The following is a 15157-nucleotide window of genomic DNA, read 5'->3' as shown; positions in this document are numbered from 1 at the left end:
GAAGCAGGTCAGTGTTGTTTCTTTTCTAGCTAGCGAACCAGAGATACGGACAACTGATTAAATATCTTGCCAGTGGTTTTTGTTTTTCTCAACATTAATGCTCAACAGGTTTTCAAAATGTATCCTTGAATTCAGCCGCTTGTTCAGTAGATGGTTGTTGAGTGCCAACTGTGTGGGGGTACAGATTCTCAGAGCTGAAGGTACAGGAGTGGATGAACTTTACCCAGTCCCTTCCTTTATGGCGCTTACATCCTAGTGCGGAGAGATGGACAATGAGAACAGTCAAGTGGTAAAGTGGCACGACAGGGGACACTCCAGCGAGGGCTGGGGGTGCCTGTCGAGGGAGTGACAATGAATAAGGGTGCAAAGGTCAGAGGTCAGTCAGAATGACCTTCCCTGAGCATGGGCCCCACCTGGCACTCCTGCTGCTGCTACCTGAGGCTGGAAGACTTTCAAAAGGTGGCCCGTGAGAGGCATCTAAAACCTACCTGAAGACAGCTTGAAACAGCCTTGTCCTGCTTGCTCCTGAGTGTGTGGGTCCAGTCTGGTCTATGGCATCCGTGTCTCGGTCTTAGACCTTGTGCCCTTCCCACAGAGACTGAGCCACGGACTCTGTTCTGAAGCTCTAGTCCGGAAAGTTCTTGTCCCAAAGTTAGAAGGTACCTTTAAGATGGTCTGTGGCCTGAACCCTAACAATGTCACTAAAATGAGGCTTCGCCTTGGTTTAAACCTAGTCCCTTTCAGCTGCATTTTAAAATACAGAGTATTCACTCACTCAAGTTAATCCATGTCTATGATAAAAATCCAAACAATGAAAAAGGGTGTGAAATGGAAAACCCCGTCCCAACTCCTACCACCAGTACTTTTAAAAGGATTTTCTTTACTGTCCCCAATTTTTTTTGCCGCATTTCAAATATAAAAATGCAGTTATACACATTTTTGTACTTCGTGTTATTCTGAGGTTCAAATCAGAACTTCTAGGTCGACCTCACTTTTTAAAATGGGTGTGCATTTTTCCATTGTATGAGACATTCAAACCCTCCTCCTAGCTATGTGTTTAGGGTGCTTATATATATATATATTTTTTAAAGATTTATTTCTTTATTTCTCTCCCCCCCCACCCCGGTTGTCTGTTCTCTGTGTCTATTTACTGCATCTTCTTCTTTGTCTGCTTCTGTTGTCAGCAGCATGGGAATCTGTGTCTCTTTTTGTTGCATCATCTTGTGTGTCAGCTCTCCGTGTGTGCGGTGCCATTCCTGGGCAGGCTGCACTTTCTTTCCCACTGGGCGCTCTCCTTACCGGGCTCACTCCTTGCGTGTGGGGCTCCCCTACGCAGGGGACACCCCTGCGTGGCAGGGCACTCCTTGCGCGCGTCAGCACTGCGCGTGGGCCAGCTCCACACGGGTCAAGGAGGCCTGGGGTTTGAACCGTGGACCTCCCATGTGGTAGATGGACGCCCTAACCACTGGGCCAAGTCTGCTTCCCAGAGTGCTTTTAATACAAAGCTATACAGTAAGACCCTTGGACCTAATCTGGCATGATTTGGTAAGCTTACATAGAGGATGATTTCTTAGAAGAAATGGATCTGATGTCCCAAATGTATATGCATTTTAAATAGATGTTACCATTTTATCCTCAAAAATATCAGTGGGCTCTTCCATCAACAGCACGTGAGAGTGCTTCTTCCCTACCCCTAAACTAACTTATGTTTTACTATTATCTTGGAACAAACATTTTCATGGTTGTGGGATAGCAGATTGCAAAATACGGTTCCAGAATTTGGGCTGGAGGCCTGGAATACCAGGTACCCAGAGCCCATTTTCCAGGCTGTGACAGCACTTCTCTTAGTTTACACGAAAATCACATTCAGATCTTTTTTTTTTTAATTATAAACTTTATTATTTACTTATTTATTTCTCTTCCCTTCACCCCCCACCCCCAACCCCGGTTGTCTGTTCTCTGTGTCTATTTGCTGCTGCTTCTTTGTCCGCTTCTGTTGTTGTCAGCGGCACAGGAAATCTGTGTCTTTTTTTGTTGCATCGTCTTGTTGTGTCAGCTCTCCGTGCGTGCAGCACCATTCCTGGGCAGGCTCACTTTCTTTCGCGCTGGGCGGCTCTCCTTATGGGGCACACTCCCTGCGCGTGGGGCTCCCCTACGCGGGGAACACCCCTGCATGGCAGGGCACTCCTTGCGCGCATCAGCACTGCGCGTGGGCCAGCTCCACATGGGTCAAGGAGGCCCAGGGTTTGAACCGCGGACCTCCCATGTGGTAGGCGGACGCCCTAACCACTGGGCCAAGTCCGCCGCCACATTCAGATCCTGATTATTGTTTCCGGGGATGAAAGTGGTCCAGAGAGACTTGTCACAGCTGTGAGCCCAGACCTTCCACCCTCGCCACCCTCTGCATGAGCGGCGCTTACCGCGTGACTTCGGCAGTGCGCCAGCTCGGGTGGCCTTGGTTTCTTCGCCGCTAATGTGAGGGCACGGGCTGGGGTCTCTCCACCTCCTTAATAGGTATTCAAGAAATCTCGACCGAACGAATGGGCAAATCTAAATGGCCACTTCCGAGGATAAGATATATTATCCTGATTTAAAATTCACCCACATTTCACTTTACCTTCCTCGGGGGAGAGGAGTCCCATACAGAAGTTCAGCCTTGGACCCTGGGGAAGCTGGGCTGGGACCCTGCCTCTGCCTGCGGCGCCCACTGCGTCACGGCGGTGGGCAGAGGGCAGAGCCGTGCACGGCGGAGCCACACGGCGCCCACTCGGTCATCCCAACACGGGGGTGACCACATCCTCCGCAAGCCCAGCCCTCCTGGCCGAGGAGAACAGGGAAAGTGCCTATTAAAACCCAGCAAGAGGAGAGGACTGCAGCCAGGAAAACCTCACGGTCCCACACTTGAACTTGTGGCCCACGTTTCCACGTAGGGATAGGCCTGTTTTTCCTGACTGCTGAAATCCTGCTTTCTCTTCTCTGCTTTCTAAATATAATGACACCAACTGGTCTACCTTCCCCTTGGGCTTCACCTGCCCTGCACTAGGGGACCTGCTTTATATGCAGAAGTGGAGATTGGAGGGAAAAGTTAGGCACTGAGGTTTGCAGCCCTCTGGCCCAATTAATATGCAGAGGCATTAAAAACCTGCCGATACTTCAACTGTAAGGCAGGCAAAGTGCCCAGAAATGCTTTTTCCATTCTCCATCCATGGCACCCTTAAATGTAAACCTGAATTTGGAAGCGGGCTGCTTTAACAGTGTGCAGCCAGGTCTCGCTTGCATTTGCCTCCTGCTCCCGTGGCCTTGAGGACTGAGCGCATGAGCTGCTTGTGAAAGCTTTTCAGGGCTCTGGGGCATATTTTTCTGAATCAGTGGTTTGCCTGTACATTTTGAAACTATTTTAGGTGTCAGGGTGTATATTTGTTCCCTCTTCTCTCTGGCTTTTCTAAATCCGGCCTGCGGCAGCTGCCGCAAATAGTAAGACTCGAGCTGCCCAAGGCCGTGGTTGTGCACAGGGAGTTCGCCCAAGTAGCAGTGAAGGGAATTCAGAGTCAGAGTCAGAGCGGGTCGTTAGGAGCCACGGCCTGCTAAATACTGGAGAAACCACTTGCATCGCTTTCATTTCAGCATCGACTTCAGTGTGGTCCTAAGGATGGAACACCTGAGAGGCTCCAGGGACCCCTGGGTGGCTTGGGGCCACCAGTGAGCGATGGCCCTCCCAGAGGCTCCAGGGACACCTGGACAGCTCAGGGACCACCTGAGCAATGGCCCTCCCAGGGGCTCACCTGGGCAGCTCAGGATCACCTAAGCGATGACCCTCCCAGGGGCTCACCTGGACAGCTCGGGGGCCACCTGAGCGATGGCCCGCTCCCTGGCTGTGGCCCCACACCTGGAGAAGAGCTTGAAGGCTGCGTCTGTTTGGAAAGTGGTGTGCAACTTCTTTTTCAAGGACAAGACTCAGATGTGCTAGCGTCGTGCCCCGTTAGCCAGGTGTGAGAAGTCCACCTTACAGGTGAGCCTCCCTTCACCTGATGAGCTTGGGTGACGGCCTCTGCTTCTGCTGGGAAGTGCTCTCTTGCACGTGCCACTCTGTAATGAGTACGTGCCTTACTAAGTGATTGTCGGTAGAGACCGCATTATCATCTAAGAAATAAAGAAAAGTTAGCTAGCCCGCACGCTCGTCCTAGCACGCAGGACCCCCTAGCCAAGTCGTGCGAGTGTAGACCTGGTCGAAGCCGCTGGCTAGCATAGTTCTCAGGAAAACAGGGGACCCCAGCCCGGCTAAGGGAGAACAATCACACACACAGGTTCTTTCCAGCGCTGGCCCTCCCGTACCGTCTGCAGCAAAACCTCTGGATTCTCTTTCATAATCTAGGGAATAAGAAGTTGTTTCTGATTGTCTTGAAAACAGATTCCTGCTATCTGTACAGACGGTACCTACCTGGGACAGCTCTGGGAACTAGAGATAGCGGCAGGGCCTTGGGAAGCAAGATAACCATCTGCCCGGAGGTATTTTATTTCCGGGACGGCAGTGAGACAAAATGCATATTTGGAAGGGGAGAAAGTGGCCCAAATGATAGGCTGTTGGTGCCGGAAGGGCCTTCAAGATGACGCGATGCAGTCATTTTTAAGTCAGGAAACTTGGCGGGTGGACAGCTAGACCAGCAGGCCCGGGTCGAATGCCCTTCAGCTGCCAAAAGAAGCAGAAAGGGGCATGCCGGGGCCGCCAAGGAGAGCCTCGGGAAGGACCAGGGGGGAAACGTGTGACGCTGGGAGGACGAGCACGGCACTGAGGAGGGACCAGCCAGGGAGCTGCCGCCGGGGACTGGAGGGACCTGCCCCGGGCACGTCGCCTCCACGCCCGGGGGAGCCCGGCAAGCACCGAGCACCAGCCGGGGGCCTGCGCGCACGCCACCCCCCGTCCCCACGCTCTGCCTGTTGGTAAAACACCGAGAATTTGTTCTCGACGCCACCTCGCTGGCGGCCCGGCAAGCGGAAGGGCAGGAAGTGGCCTGTGTCGTTCCACCCCTGCCCTCCCGCCCCGCTGTCCGGTGCTGGCCGCTGTGTCTGTGTGTCCCTGTGTCACAGGTAGGTGGGCGGCCCCTCCCTCGTGGGAGCCTCTCCTGCTCAGGAGAAGGCACCGGGGACCCTCGCCTGTGCCCTCGTCCCCCCCCCATCGCTGACCCCAGCCAAGGATGGAGGTCCGGGGGCCCACCTTCGGGAGCTTTGCCCCCCACACACACCCCAGCTCTCGAGGGGAAACGTGCCTGGGGTATAAGCCCCCCGGCGTGGCGATGACCACCGGGCCCTCGCCGTAGGGCCGGCGCCCACGCGTGAGCCTCACCCGCTGGGCGGAGGGTCTGGAGGAGCCACCGGGGAGCACCGGGGATCACCTTCTGCAGACACAGGGGGGCCAGGAGCCCTTCGGGGTCCCTCGGGGTCCCACCAGGACAGGGGCTGCTGCGGGGGGCAGCGTCACCTCCACGTGAGTGCGTGGCCCCCAGGCCGCTCCCCGCGACGGGCTACCTGCCCGCCGCACCCTCCGGGGACTTCACGTTGGGGTCGTACCCACGGACGCTGCCACCGGTGGCGTGGCAGGGGCCAGATCAGTGCCCAGCGTGGAAGGCGCTGAGTGGCAGGGAGAGGGTCACTTAGCTCCTCCGCTCAAAAGGGCAGGACGAGACCACCTGGTGATGAGGTCCCCAGGGATGCCCGGGCGCCCGGGAGGCCCTCCGCCTGACCTGAGGTGCTGGTGCCACCCCTCACACCCCAGGTTGGGGGGGTCTCGCGGTGGCAGGAGTTTGCTGCCTCTTTGGGGGCAACTCTGTGATCCTGCCGAGGCCAGGCCAAGCACTTGGCCTGGCTTGGGTCCCAAGGGTTGACTCTTTCCTCTCCGTTCTAGTCCCACTGCCGGTGTGGGGAGAGGCACGGCCTTCGGGTGACGTGGGCCGCGGGGAGCCCGGGGAGGGGTCCCGTCCCAGTTCTGTTCCCTAGAGTCGGAGGCCCCTGTTCCCTTCATATTCTCGTCCTCATGTGATAGGATACATTTTACGACCCCTGAACACCGATCATGTTTCTTTTATCCCCGAAAAGCTGTCCGTAAAATAGCAGCTGCAGCTCCGAGTCGGTTCCTAGCCTGAAGGGAACGAGTACTCCTGGGAGGTGCCCCCTTCTCTCTCCAGCGCCCGCAGCTCTTTTCTCCTGCTCTATACCTGGGTCCTCTTGGACTGTGAAACCTCCATTCCAAACAGCGGTTCAGAGAGCCAAGTCCTGCCTTGGCCCTGCCTCGACGGGCCCTCGCCGCTCTGCCTTGCTTGCTTGCTTGGCAGGTTTTCTGAATGTCCCTTTCTCCGCCGAGCCCCAGGACCCCAGCCTTCCCCTAGGAAGAGTCACAAGCCGCAGGCTCCCGCGGGGCCCGGGAAGGCCCACCTGCCCTTCCTAACTGCTTCCTCCTCTGTAAAATCACCCCCCGCTTCTAGAAGGCCGGTGCGTCTGCCCACACCCCCACAAGCCAGCAGGGCTTTTGTTCAAATTCATGCAAAGCTGTGCCCTGAAAGAAAGGAAATTACACCATCAGTCGACCTAAAAAAATCCAGACCAACCACGCGTGTTCAGGTCCATTGTTCTTGAAGAATGGTTTGCAAAATGTTGGAAACAACCTAAGTGTCCATTGAGAGGGGATTGGTTCAATAAATTATGGAATTTGCCTATAATGATGTGTTAGGATGTATCTTTAAAATAGTTACAAAGAGCTGTAGACCTGATAGGAAAATATCCCCAAGACATCGTGTCAAGTGACAAAAAGCAGCGTTCTGCACAGCTCTTAAGTGTGTGCATGTGTGCATTTGTGTGTGTTTGGAATAGCTCCAGCAGGAGGCCTGGCAGACGGCCAGCTCTGAGGCAGGCGGAAGGCGCAATCGTCACCGTGTATCGTTTTGCCTTTTGAATTTTATACACTCTGCATATGTTGTCTGTTCAAGACAAAGAGTTAAAAGTTAAATAAATCACTTTGACCAAAAAAAGTAGGTGGGGGGGAGCCCACAGTGGCGCTGGCCCCTCGCCAGACTGTCCGTTTCTCTTTTTCAGGACCCCCATATGAGCCAGCCCCCTCGCCTACCAATAGTGGCAAGCAGCTCTTCCCATCTGTTCCGTTCCCTTCGGGCTCCACCGAGGACGTGTCTCCCAGGGGCACCCTGCAGCCCCCTCCGCTCCCCCAAAAGAAGGTTGTGAGCCGGACCGCCTCCTCGCCAGATGGCTTCTGGACCCAGGGCTCGCCCAAGCCCAGAGCTGCCAGTCCCAAGCTCAACCTCAGCCACTCGGAAACCAACATCTGCGTCCACGAGGACCCCCGCTTCTACCCCTCGAGCCCTGGCAGCCGCCCCCAGCATGCCTCCCCGTCCGAGAAACCGTCCAGAGGCAGCGGCCCCTGGGCCCCAGCGCCCCCCACCGCATCCTCGCCGCTGAGCATGGCCAGCCAGGCGGCCGCCGCCGGCTCCCAGCTCCAGCTGCACAGCCTGCTGGGTAGCGTCAGCAGCCGAGAGGCCACCTGCGCCAAGCTGGGCGAGCTCTACGCCCAGTCCCTGCTGCGCCTCGCCGCCAAGTGCGAGGACCTCTTCATGGGCGGCCAGAAGACGGAGCTGCACTTCAGCGAGAACAACTGGTCGCTCTTCAAGCTGACCTGCAACAAGCCCTGCTGCGACTCGGGCGACGCCATTTATTACTGCGCCACCTGCTCCGAGGACCCGGGCAGCACCTATGCTGTGAAAGTAGGTACCGTCCCCCGCGTCCCGCCCGTCGGCGCGGCCCGTGGGCCCTGGCTCTGCCGGCGCGGGGGGCTTGACGAGCCGTTGACCTGCTCCAGGTTCTGTGGGGAGGTGGGTGACTCTGGTCCTTTGAACACTTGATGCTCAAAAGATTTCACTCTTGGCCTGGCCCAGTACGTGGGGCCCAGGAGATTTGTCACCTAAACAGGAGATGCATGCTGTGTTTTCATCACATGAGCTAGCTGGATTCAGAGGGGAGTTGCCAAACAGAGTTTGTTCAGCAGGTTTTTACTGAGTGCCTGCGGCATGCCAGGTACTTTGCGAGATCTGGGTATACAAAAACAAACGTAAGGTTCCTTCTGGAGCTAGTAATCTAGTGAGGGAGGCAGATAGTTAAGATCTTGTCCTTCCGGTGTTCAAGTCAGTGGGAGTGTAGACGAGGCATCTTATAGAACTCTAAGAGTAATAACAGCGTGTATCAAGCCCTCTTGTGCAGCCAGGCCCTTGGCTGGGTAATGAACTTCATCACGTCTAATCCTCACAGCAGTTCTGCAGGGTAGATGCGTCTTACAGGTGGGGATCCTAAGGCGCAAAGCGATTACGTAATTTGCCCCAGTAGGTGGCCAAGATGGGTTTGAACTCTGGTTGGTCCGTCTCCCGAGCCGAGGCTCTGATTCCCTCAGCTAAGACAAAGGAAGCTCAGGAAGTTGAGTGAGTGGCCCATGGTACCCAGCGCCTTAACTCTTTGTGGCTGGGTCATGGCTGTTGCCAGCACCACTCGGTAGCTTCCAAGGGCACAGCAGCCCTGAGTGAGCTGGCCGAGCCGTCCACACCCATCTGGGGCAGTGTGTCCTCCTCCATGGACTTTGGTCCTTCCTTGTGGCCCGCCCTCCTCATCTTCTTCTTCCGGTGATCCTTAAACCTCTGATGAGTCCGTGGCTTTTCTACAAATGCAGGCTGTCGTGCGGGGCGGGGAGGCCCCAAGTCTCTCCCGCCGTCCCTATCCCCAGATATTCTGCTTTCCTCCCAAGTTAGATAATCGGAAACTGAACTTAAGCCAAAGTGGCCCTGGTGGGGTAACCTCTTGGTTACTGGCAAAATTTTTTTAAAAATATCATGGTTATTATCCAAACAAAATTGCACTCAATTTTACTTGGAGAATTTTCGTTTTGAGAAATTTGTAACATCACCATGTCATGGGCATCGGGAACCTCTGCTTTATATGCTCAAGGGGCTAATGTGTAACTACACGCTGCCTTCCTGTGAAAAAAGGAGGAGGCGGTGTTTTCATTTCCTGGCTGCTTAAGCAAATACCATGGCTGGGTCGGGTGAGACAGTGGGGATTTATCTGCTCACAGCTGAGGCTGGGAAGCCATCCAAGTCCAGGCACCCTCCAGGCCGTCTCTCTTCCTGAAGACTGGCCCTGGGGCTGGCTACTGGCGATGCGTGGCCTTGAGCCTGTCACATGGCCAGGCACATGGCCGCCCCTCCTGGCACCACCCCCCATTGTCTTCCGGGTTCTGTTGCATTGCAGCGTCTTGCTCCCATGGCTTTCTCTCTCCGTCTGAATTTAATTCAGCTGCAGAGGGCTCCAGTGGGAGGATTAAGACACATCCTGGTTGGGCCAGGCTAACTGACGTGGCCTCATCCAAAGGCCCTACTTAGCAGTGGGGCCACACCCACAAGAACGGATGCCATTTAAGAACATGAGTTTCTGGGGTACCCACCGCTCCAATCCACCAGGGGCAGCTACAAGGGGGATTCAGTTCATTGTGCAGGAATCAAGGTCCTCGAAGAGTAGAGGGGTCCGGCCAAGATGGCGGGAGCAGGAGGATGTCAGGAAACGCAAACGTCCTGGATGAGATCGGGTGGTACTGTTGCCCATTGCCCACACTTCGTTGCCTCCGTAGTACCTAAACCCAGCAGCTACTTTCCTGGTATGCTGTACTTCCCTGCCACTCCCCTACTAAAATTGAAAACATAAATCTCAGTTTTCCTTGGTCCCTCTCAAGAGGTTCTGCATCGAATAGAGGAAAAGGTGGCTGAACCTTCCACTGCGCTGAATTTGTGTAGCCTGGGTGATCACCGTCGTCCAGAGCCAGGGTTCTGCTCGCTCCTGTTCAAGGTGATCTGAGCTCCTGGCGGCCAAGGGGTTGGAGCCGGGGAAATGCTTCCCTTTGCTCGCCCCAGTGCACCTGATAAGGTGGTCTATGGGTTGCCCCTCTGCTTCCACCTTGACTTCTTCCAGTGTTCAGGTGAATGGGCCACTCTCACCTCCCCTGTTGGGGCTGAGCCTGGGAGACTTATTCAGCATCAAGAGGCAGCAACCTTCTCCTTTTGAGGAGGGAAAAAGCCTAGTGGAGAGGCTTACTCCCTCTTTGCTGCAAGAGAGGAAGTAGTTTGACTTGACTGCAGGAATAAGGGGGAAGAGCAGATGTAGCACAAATGGTTGAGCGCCTGTCTCCCATGTACCAGGTCCCAGGTTCGATCCTTGGTTCCTCCTAAAAAACAAACTAGAGAAAAAACACAACTTTCGTTGGGGAATGGATGTAGCTCAGTGGCTGAGCGCCTGCTTCTCATCTTCCGATGTACTAGGTCCTGGTTCAATCCTTAAAAAAAGGATACGTGGATCTGCCGCTGAATCAAAACTGCCAGGCAAAAGTTTGCATTTTTAAATCTGTAGGTGACTGTGATGTACAGCTTGGATTCTAAGGCCTCAAATAATGAGGAATCATCAGCTATTTTTTCCAGTGAACAGTGCAGAAAATTCAGCTTTCCCAGAGGATATTTTAAAACGCACGTTGCTCCTCATTCCATTAGAAACCTAAGCCAGAAGGAAACTAGTAGGGGGTCTCCTGTGTGATTTTGCTGGAGCCTTGGTAGCTCATGCAAGGAGGAAATTTGGAGAATAGCTTCCAGTATTGAGGCTATGGTGATCTCACAGCAAGATTCCCACGAGCACCAGCCTCGGTTCGCAGGTGCGCCTGGCCTGGTAAGCGGAGGGAGGGGGGCGTCGGTGGAGCAGCACTTCGCACGTGCAGCCTCCAGTCTAGACAGAACAGGGTCATGTGGGACCCCTCATGGAGGGGCCTTCCCCTTCCCGAGCCCCCGGTGCAGGCTGGCTGCTGAGCTCGCTTCACCTGCGCATATTACACAGGGAGCAGTGCAGCTCAGGATTTACCCTGGGGGCCCGGTCCCGCGACCAGCAGCCGAGCAGCAGGTGTGCACCTGCTCCCCCGCATGCACCTGGAGCCCGGTCCTGGCTGCGCCCCGCAGCAGTGTGCGGGGGGGGGGGGGGGGTGGCCGGTTCTGGGGTCCTGCTCCTCGAATGTGTGGCGGGGGCTCGGCTCGCTGCGGGAGCGTTTTCAGAGGTGTTCAGTTTCTCAGTCATCTGGAACTCCAGTCCTGTGGTTAGGGACCTGGGGGCTGAGCCGTGCTCTTTTTTTTTTCCCTCTATTTTTTTTAAATGTTACATTCAAAAAATATCAGAGGTCCCCATATACCCCCCACCCCCCTCACCCCACTCCTCCCACATCAACAACCTCTTTCATCATTGTGGCGCATGCAATAATGCATTTGGTGAATACATTGTGGACCGCTGCTGCACCGCATGGATAATGGCTTATATTGCAGTTTACACTCTCCCCCAGTCCACCCAGTGGGCCATGGCAGGACATATAATGTCCAGCATCTGTCCCTGCAGCACCACCCAGGACAACTCCAAGTCCTGAAAATGCCCCCACATCACATCTCTTCTTCCCTCTCCCTACCCTCAGCAGTGACCGTGGCCGCTGTCTCCACATCAGTGCTACAATTTCTTCCATTACTAATCACAATAGTTGCATAGTAGAATATCAGTCAGTCCACTCTAATCCATACTCTGTTCCTCCAGCCTGTGGACCCTGGGATGGTTTTTTTAAAACGGACAGGACTTAGCCCAGAGTTTCAACTGGAAAAAAGCCGTGCTCCAAGGTTTGAAACGAGCCTTGGCCAAGGCCAAAAAAGGTGGAAATTTGAGCCGAACCAAAGGTCTGTGTGATTGTCTCCAACCAAAACCAGGGCGCAGAGACCCTGAACCTCAGACGCGCCTGGAGGAGGCGCGGAGATGGGAGTGGATAGGGAGGAGTGTCTGTGCCGTGGGCCCCACGCCCGCAGCTGCCTGCGGGCCCTGCCCGGGGCTGCTCAAGGCTTTTCGGGAGCCCCGCATGCCCTCTGCTCTCGGCCCCGCCACTGGCCCTGCCAGAGGACCCAGTGCCCTTTGGCTATGTGCCTTCGTTTCCATCTCTGTGCGCAATGTCAGCCGCCGCCCTGGCGCACGGAGCTGCAGGTGTCTGCTGGGCCACACCTTAGATACCCTGGAGCAGGAGTGTTCTGGGGACACTTCCCCAGCCCCACAGCCCTGCACCGCCCTGGTTTGTGCAGTTCCTTGCGAGCCAGCCCTAGATGGCTCAGCGCCACAGCAACCCCCGCACGAGCTGTAACCACAGCATCCCCAGACACCCAGCACCCTTCTTCCGGAGGGCGATCCAGCAGGGCCCCTGAGGACACACCCTTGCAGCCGAGCAGCCGGCCCCAGGTTCCCCAGCAGGTTGAGATTTCTGCCAAGTTCCGTGTGACCCCAGAACCCTGCCCAGGGTGCGAGCGCGGGCAAGTCGCTCAACCCCAGGAACCTCAGTGGCCACCACTGCAGTCGCACCTGCCTCAGCTTCCTCGGGAGACTTAACCAGACGCTGCCCGCGGGATGCCCCATTGGCACTGTGCGGCACACACACGCAAGGCTGGGCGCACCTGCTGTGGCTGCGCAGCCCTCCCTGCACGTCCAGGGGCACGGAGGCAGGTGCGGACCCGGGGCCTGGCCAGTCGCTTTGCGCTTTTTACTTGCCGGACCTTTTTTTACGGCTCCCCGGATTTCCTTTATTCAGTGGTGGTTCACAAGGTGCCGTATAAACATGGGTGGACCAGATTAAAGCCCTGCCACCTGTCTGCCAGGTCCGTTTCGTTAAGGGCAGGGGCAGGTAGAATGCACTTTTCTTTCCATGTACTTCTGGAACGGGCAGTACGAAATGCAAGTGTGTTCCTCCCCAGTGAGCTGTCAGGGTTTGCTCGGCAGCTGCGCTCTCTCACGCCAGGTGCCCCTGAGGAGGTTGGTAGAGCTGCCAGGTAAAGCATCTCGGTGGAAAGCGTGCGCGCCGCAGCTTCCAGAACGGCTCCCTAGCACGCGGCCCGTGGTGAACACGCGGTGCGCAGGGCGGCAGGCCCGGAAGGGTTCTCTGGGCTGTGTGGATGGTATTCGGAAGCAGATCCTTCCTTCTCGGCCGCGCCACACCGGCCCCTGCCTTTCTTTTTTTTTAATTGTTTCTCTCCCCTCTCCCCTCACCCCAGTTGTCTGCTCTCTGTGTCTATTTGCTGCATCTTCTTTGTCCGCTTCTGTTGTTGTCAGCGGCACGGGAATCTGTGTTTCTTTTTGCTGCGTCATCTTGTTGTGTCAGCTTTCCGTGTGTGCAGCACCATTCCAGGGCAGGCTGCACTTTCTTTCGCTCTGGGCAGCTCTCCTTGTGGGGTGTACTTCTTGCGCGTGGGGCTCCCCTATGCGGGGGGCACCCCTACGTGGCACGGCACTCCTTGCGCGCATCAGCGCTGCGCATGGGCCAGCTCCACACGGGTCAAAGAGGCCCGGGGTTTGACCACAGACCTCCCATGTGGTAGACGGACACCCTAACCACTGGGCCAAATCCATTTCTCCTGGGGTAGGGTTTTAGGCTCACTTGTCTGCAGATGCATATCCAGGTGTCCCAGCCCCAGGTGGGGATGGACCGGTAGCCCACTCTTGACCTCACTTCTGCTTTCCCCCTGCAGATCTGCAAGACCCCCGAGCCCAAGGCGGCCTCGTGCTGCAGCCCCTCCGTGCCAGTGCACTTCAACATCCAGCAGGACTGCGGCCACTTCGTCGCCTCCGTGCCCTCCAGCATGCTCGGCCCGCCCGACGCGCCCAGGGATGCCCCGCCCGCCCCCGCGCCGGCGCAGGAGCAGGACTGCGTGGTGGTCATCACCCGCGAGGTGCCCCACCAGACAGCCGCCGACTTCGTGCGGGGCTCGGCCGCCAGCCACCAGGCCGAGCCGGACGCCTACGAGCGGCGCGTGTGCCTGCTGCTGCTGCAGCTCTGCCACGGGCTGGAGCACCTGAAGGAGCACCGGGTCATCCACCGGGACCTGTGCCTGGAGAACCTGCTGCTGGTGCACTGCGCGCCCCGGCCTACCCCGGGCCCCCCCGGCCCCGCCGCCTGCCGGGGGGCGCCGGCCGAGAAGCGCCTGCCCCGGCTTATCATCAGCAACTTCCTGAGGGCCAAGCAGAAGCCGGGCGGCGCCGCCAGCCCGCAGCAGCAGAAGAGCCAGGCCCGGCTGGCGCCCGAGATCGTGTCCGCCACGCAGTACCGCAAGTTCGACGAGTTCCAGACGGGCATCCTCATCTACGAGCTGCTGCACCAGCCCAACCCGTTCGAGGTGCGGGCGCAGCTGCGGGAGCGGGACTACCGGCGCGAGGACCTGCCGCCGCTGCCCGCCCTGTCGCTCTACTCGCCCGGCCTGCAGCGGCTGGCGCACCTGCTGCTGGAGGCCGACCCCGCGCGGCGCATCGGCATCGGCGAGGCCAAGCGCGCGCTGCAGTGCCTGCTGTGGGGGCCGCGGCGGGAGCTGGCCGAGCAGCTGGGCACCCCCGAGGAGGCGCTGCGCGGCGCCCTGCAGAACTGGATCGACGTGAAGCGGGCGCTGATGATGGTGAAGTTCGCCGAGAAGGCGGTGGAGCGCCGGCGCGAGGTGGAGCTGGAGGACTGGCTCTGCTGCCAGTACCTGGTGCCCGCGCAGCCCGCCGCCCTCCTGCAGACGCTGAAGCTGCTGCAGCTGCTGTGAGCCAGGTCCCCCCACCCCCCCGCACTTTAGCTGTCCCCCCCACCACCGGCCCTTTCCTTGCCTCGGAAACATCAGTGTCGCCCTGGGAAATGGTACAAATGACTGTCACACTTGGATATAATATATATAAAAGTATATATAAATACGAAAGGCTAAGGATGTGCTTGCTGTTCTCCTCACCCAGCTCTGCCCAGTTTCCCCGGAATTGTGGACATTTCTAGCTCAGCGCCGGGTGCTGAGGGCAGTCCTGCCAGAGGACGGAACCTGAGCTCTGGTCTTACACAACCCCATTCATTGCGGGATCTCTTTCCTCTTGTCAAATTGGTAAAACAAAAACCTCATCCCAAAAATTTCAGGGGGGTGGGCCATGAGCAAAGCTTTGCTTTAACCCCAAGTGCGCTCATGGCTTTGGTGGGTGGAAATAAACGTAAACCTCAGAAGCAGTTTCCTCCGTCTTCCGCTTCTGAGACAGGTCGGCCCCGGCCCCCGTG

The 15157-nt window shown here is 56.9% G+C and overlaps 1 protein-coding gene across 2 annotated transcripts in view; it reads left to right on the top strand.

Annotated features, from left to right (window-relative positions):
• Positions 1-14811, top strand: part of PRAG1 (PEAK1 related, kinase-activating pseudokinase 1) — a 53050-nt gene extending 38239 nt beyond the window's left edge. For both annotated transcript variants that reach the window (XM_058290095.2, XM_058290094.2), the window contains exons 5-6: positions 7084-7763; positions 13617-14811. In XM_058290095.2, the coding sequence (XP_058146078.1) occupies positions 7084-7763; positions 13617-14666 (1730 nt within the window). In that variant the 3' untranslated portion in view covers positions 14667-14811. The remainder of the gene's footprint in view (positions 1-7083; positions 7764-13616) is intronic.
• Positions 14812-15157: the final 346 nt, after the last annotated feature.

This window comes from Dasypus novemcinctus, chromosome 29 (assembly GCF_030445035.2).
Source record: "Dasypus novemcinctus isolate mDasNov1 chromosome 29, mDasNov1.1.hap2, whole genome shotgun sequence".
NCBI classification, from domain to species: domain Eukaryota; kingdom Metazoa; phylum Chordata; class Mammalia; order Cingulata; family Dasypodidae; genus Dasypus; species Dasypus novemcinctus.
The sequence above is the reverse complement of the archived record's forward strand: the minus strand, read 5'-3'. Positions and strand labels throughout refer to the sequence as shown.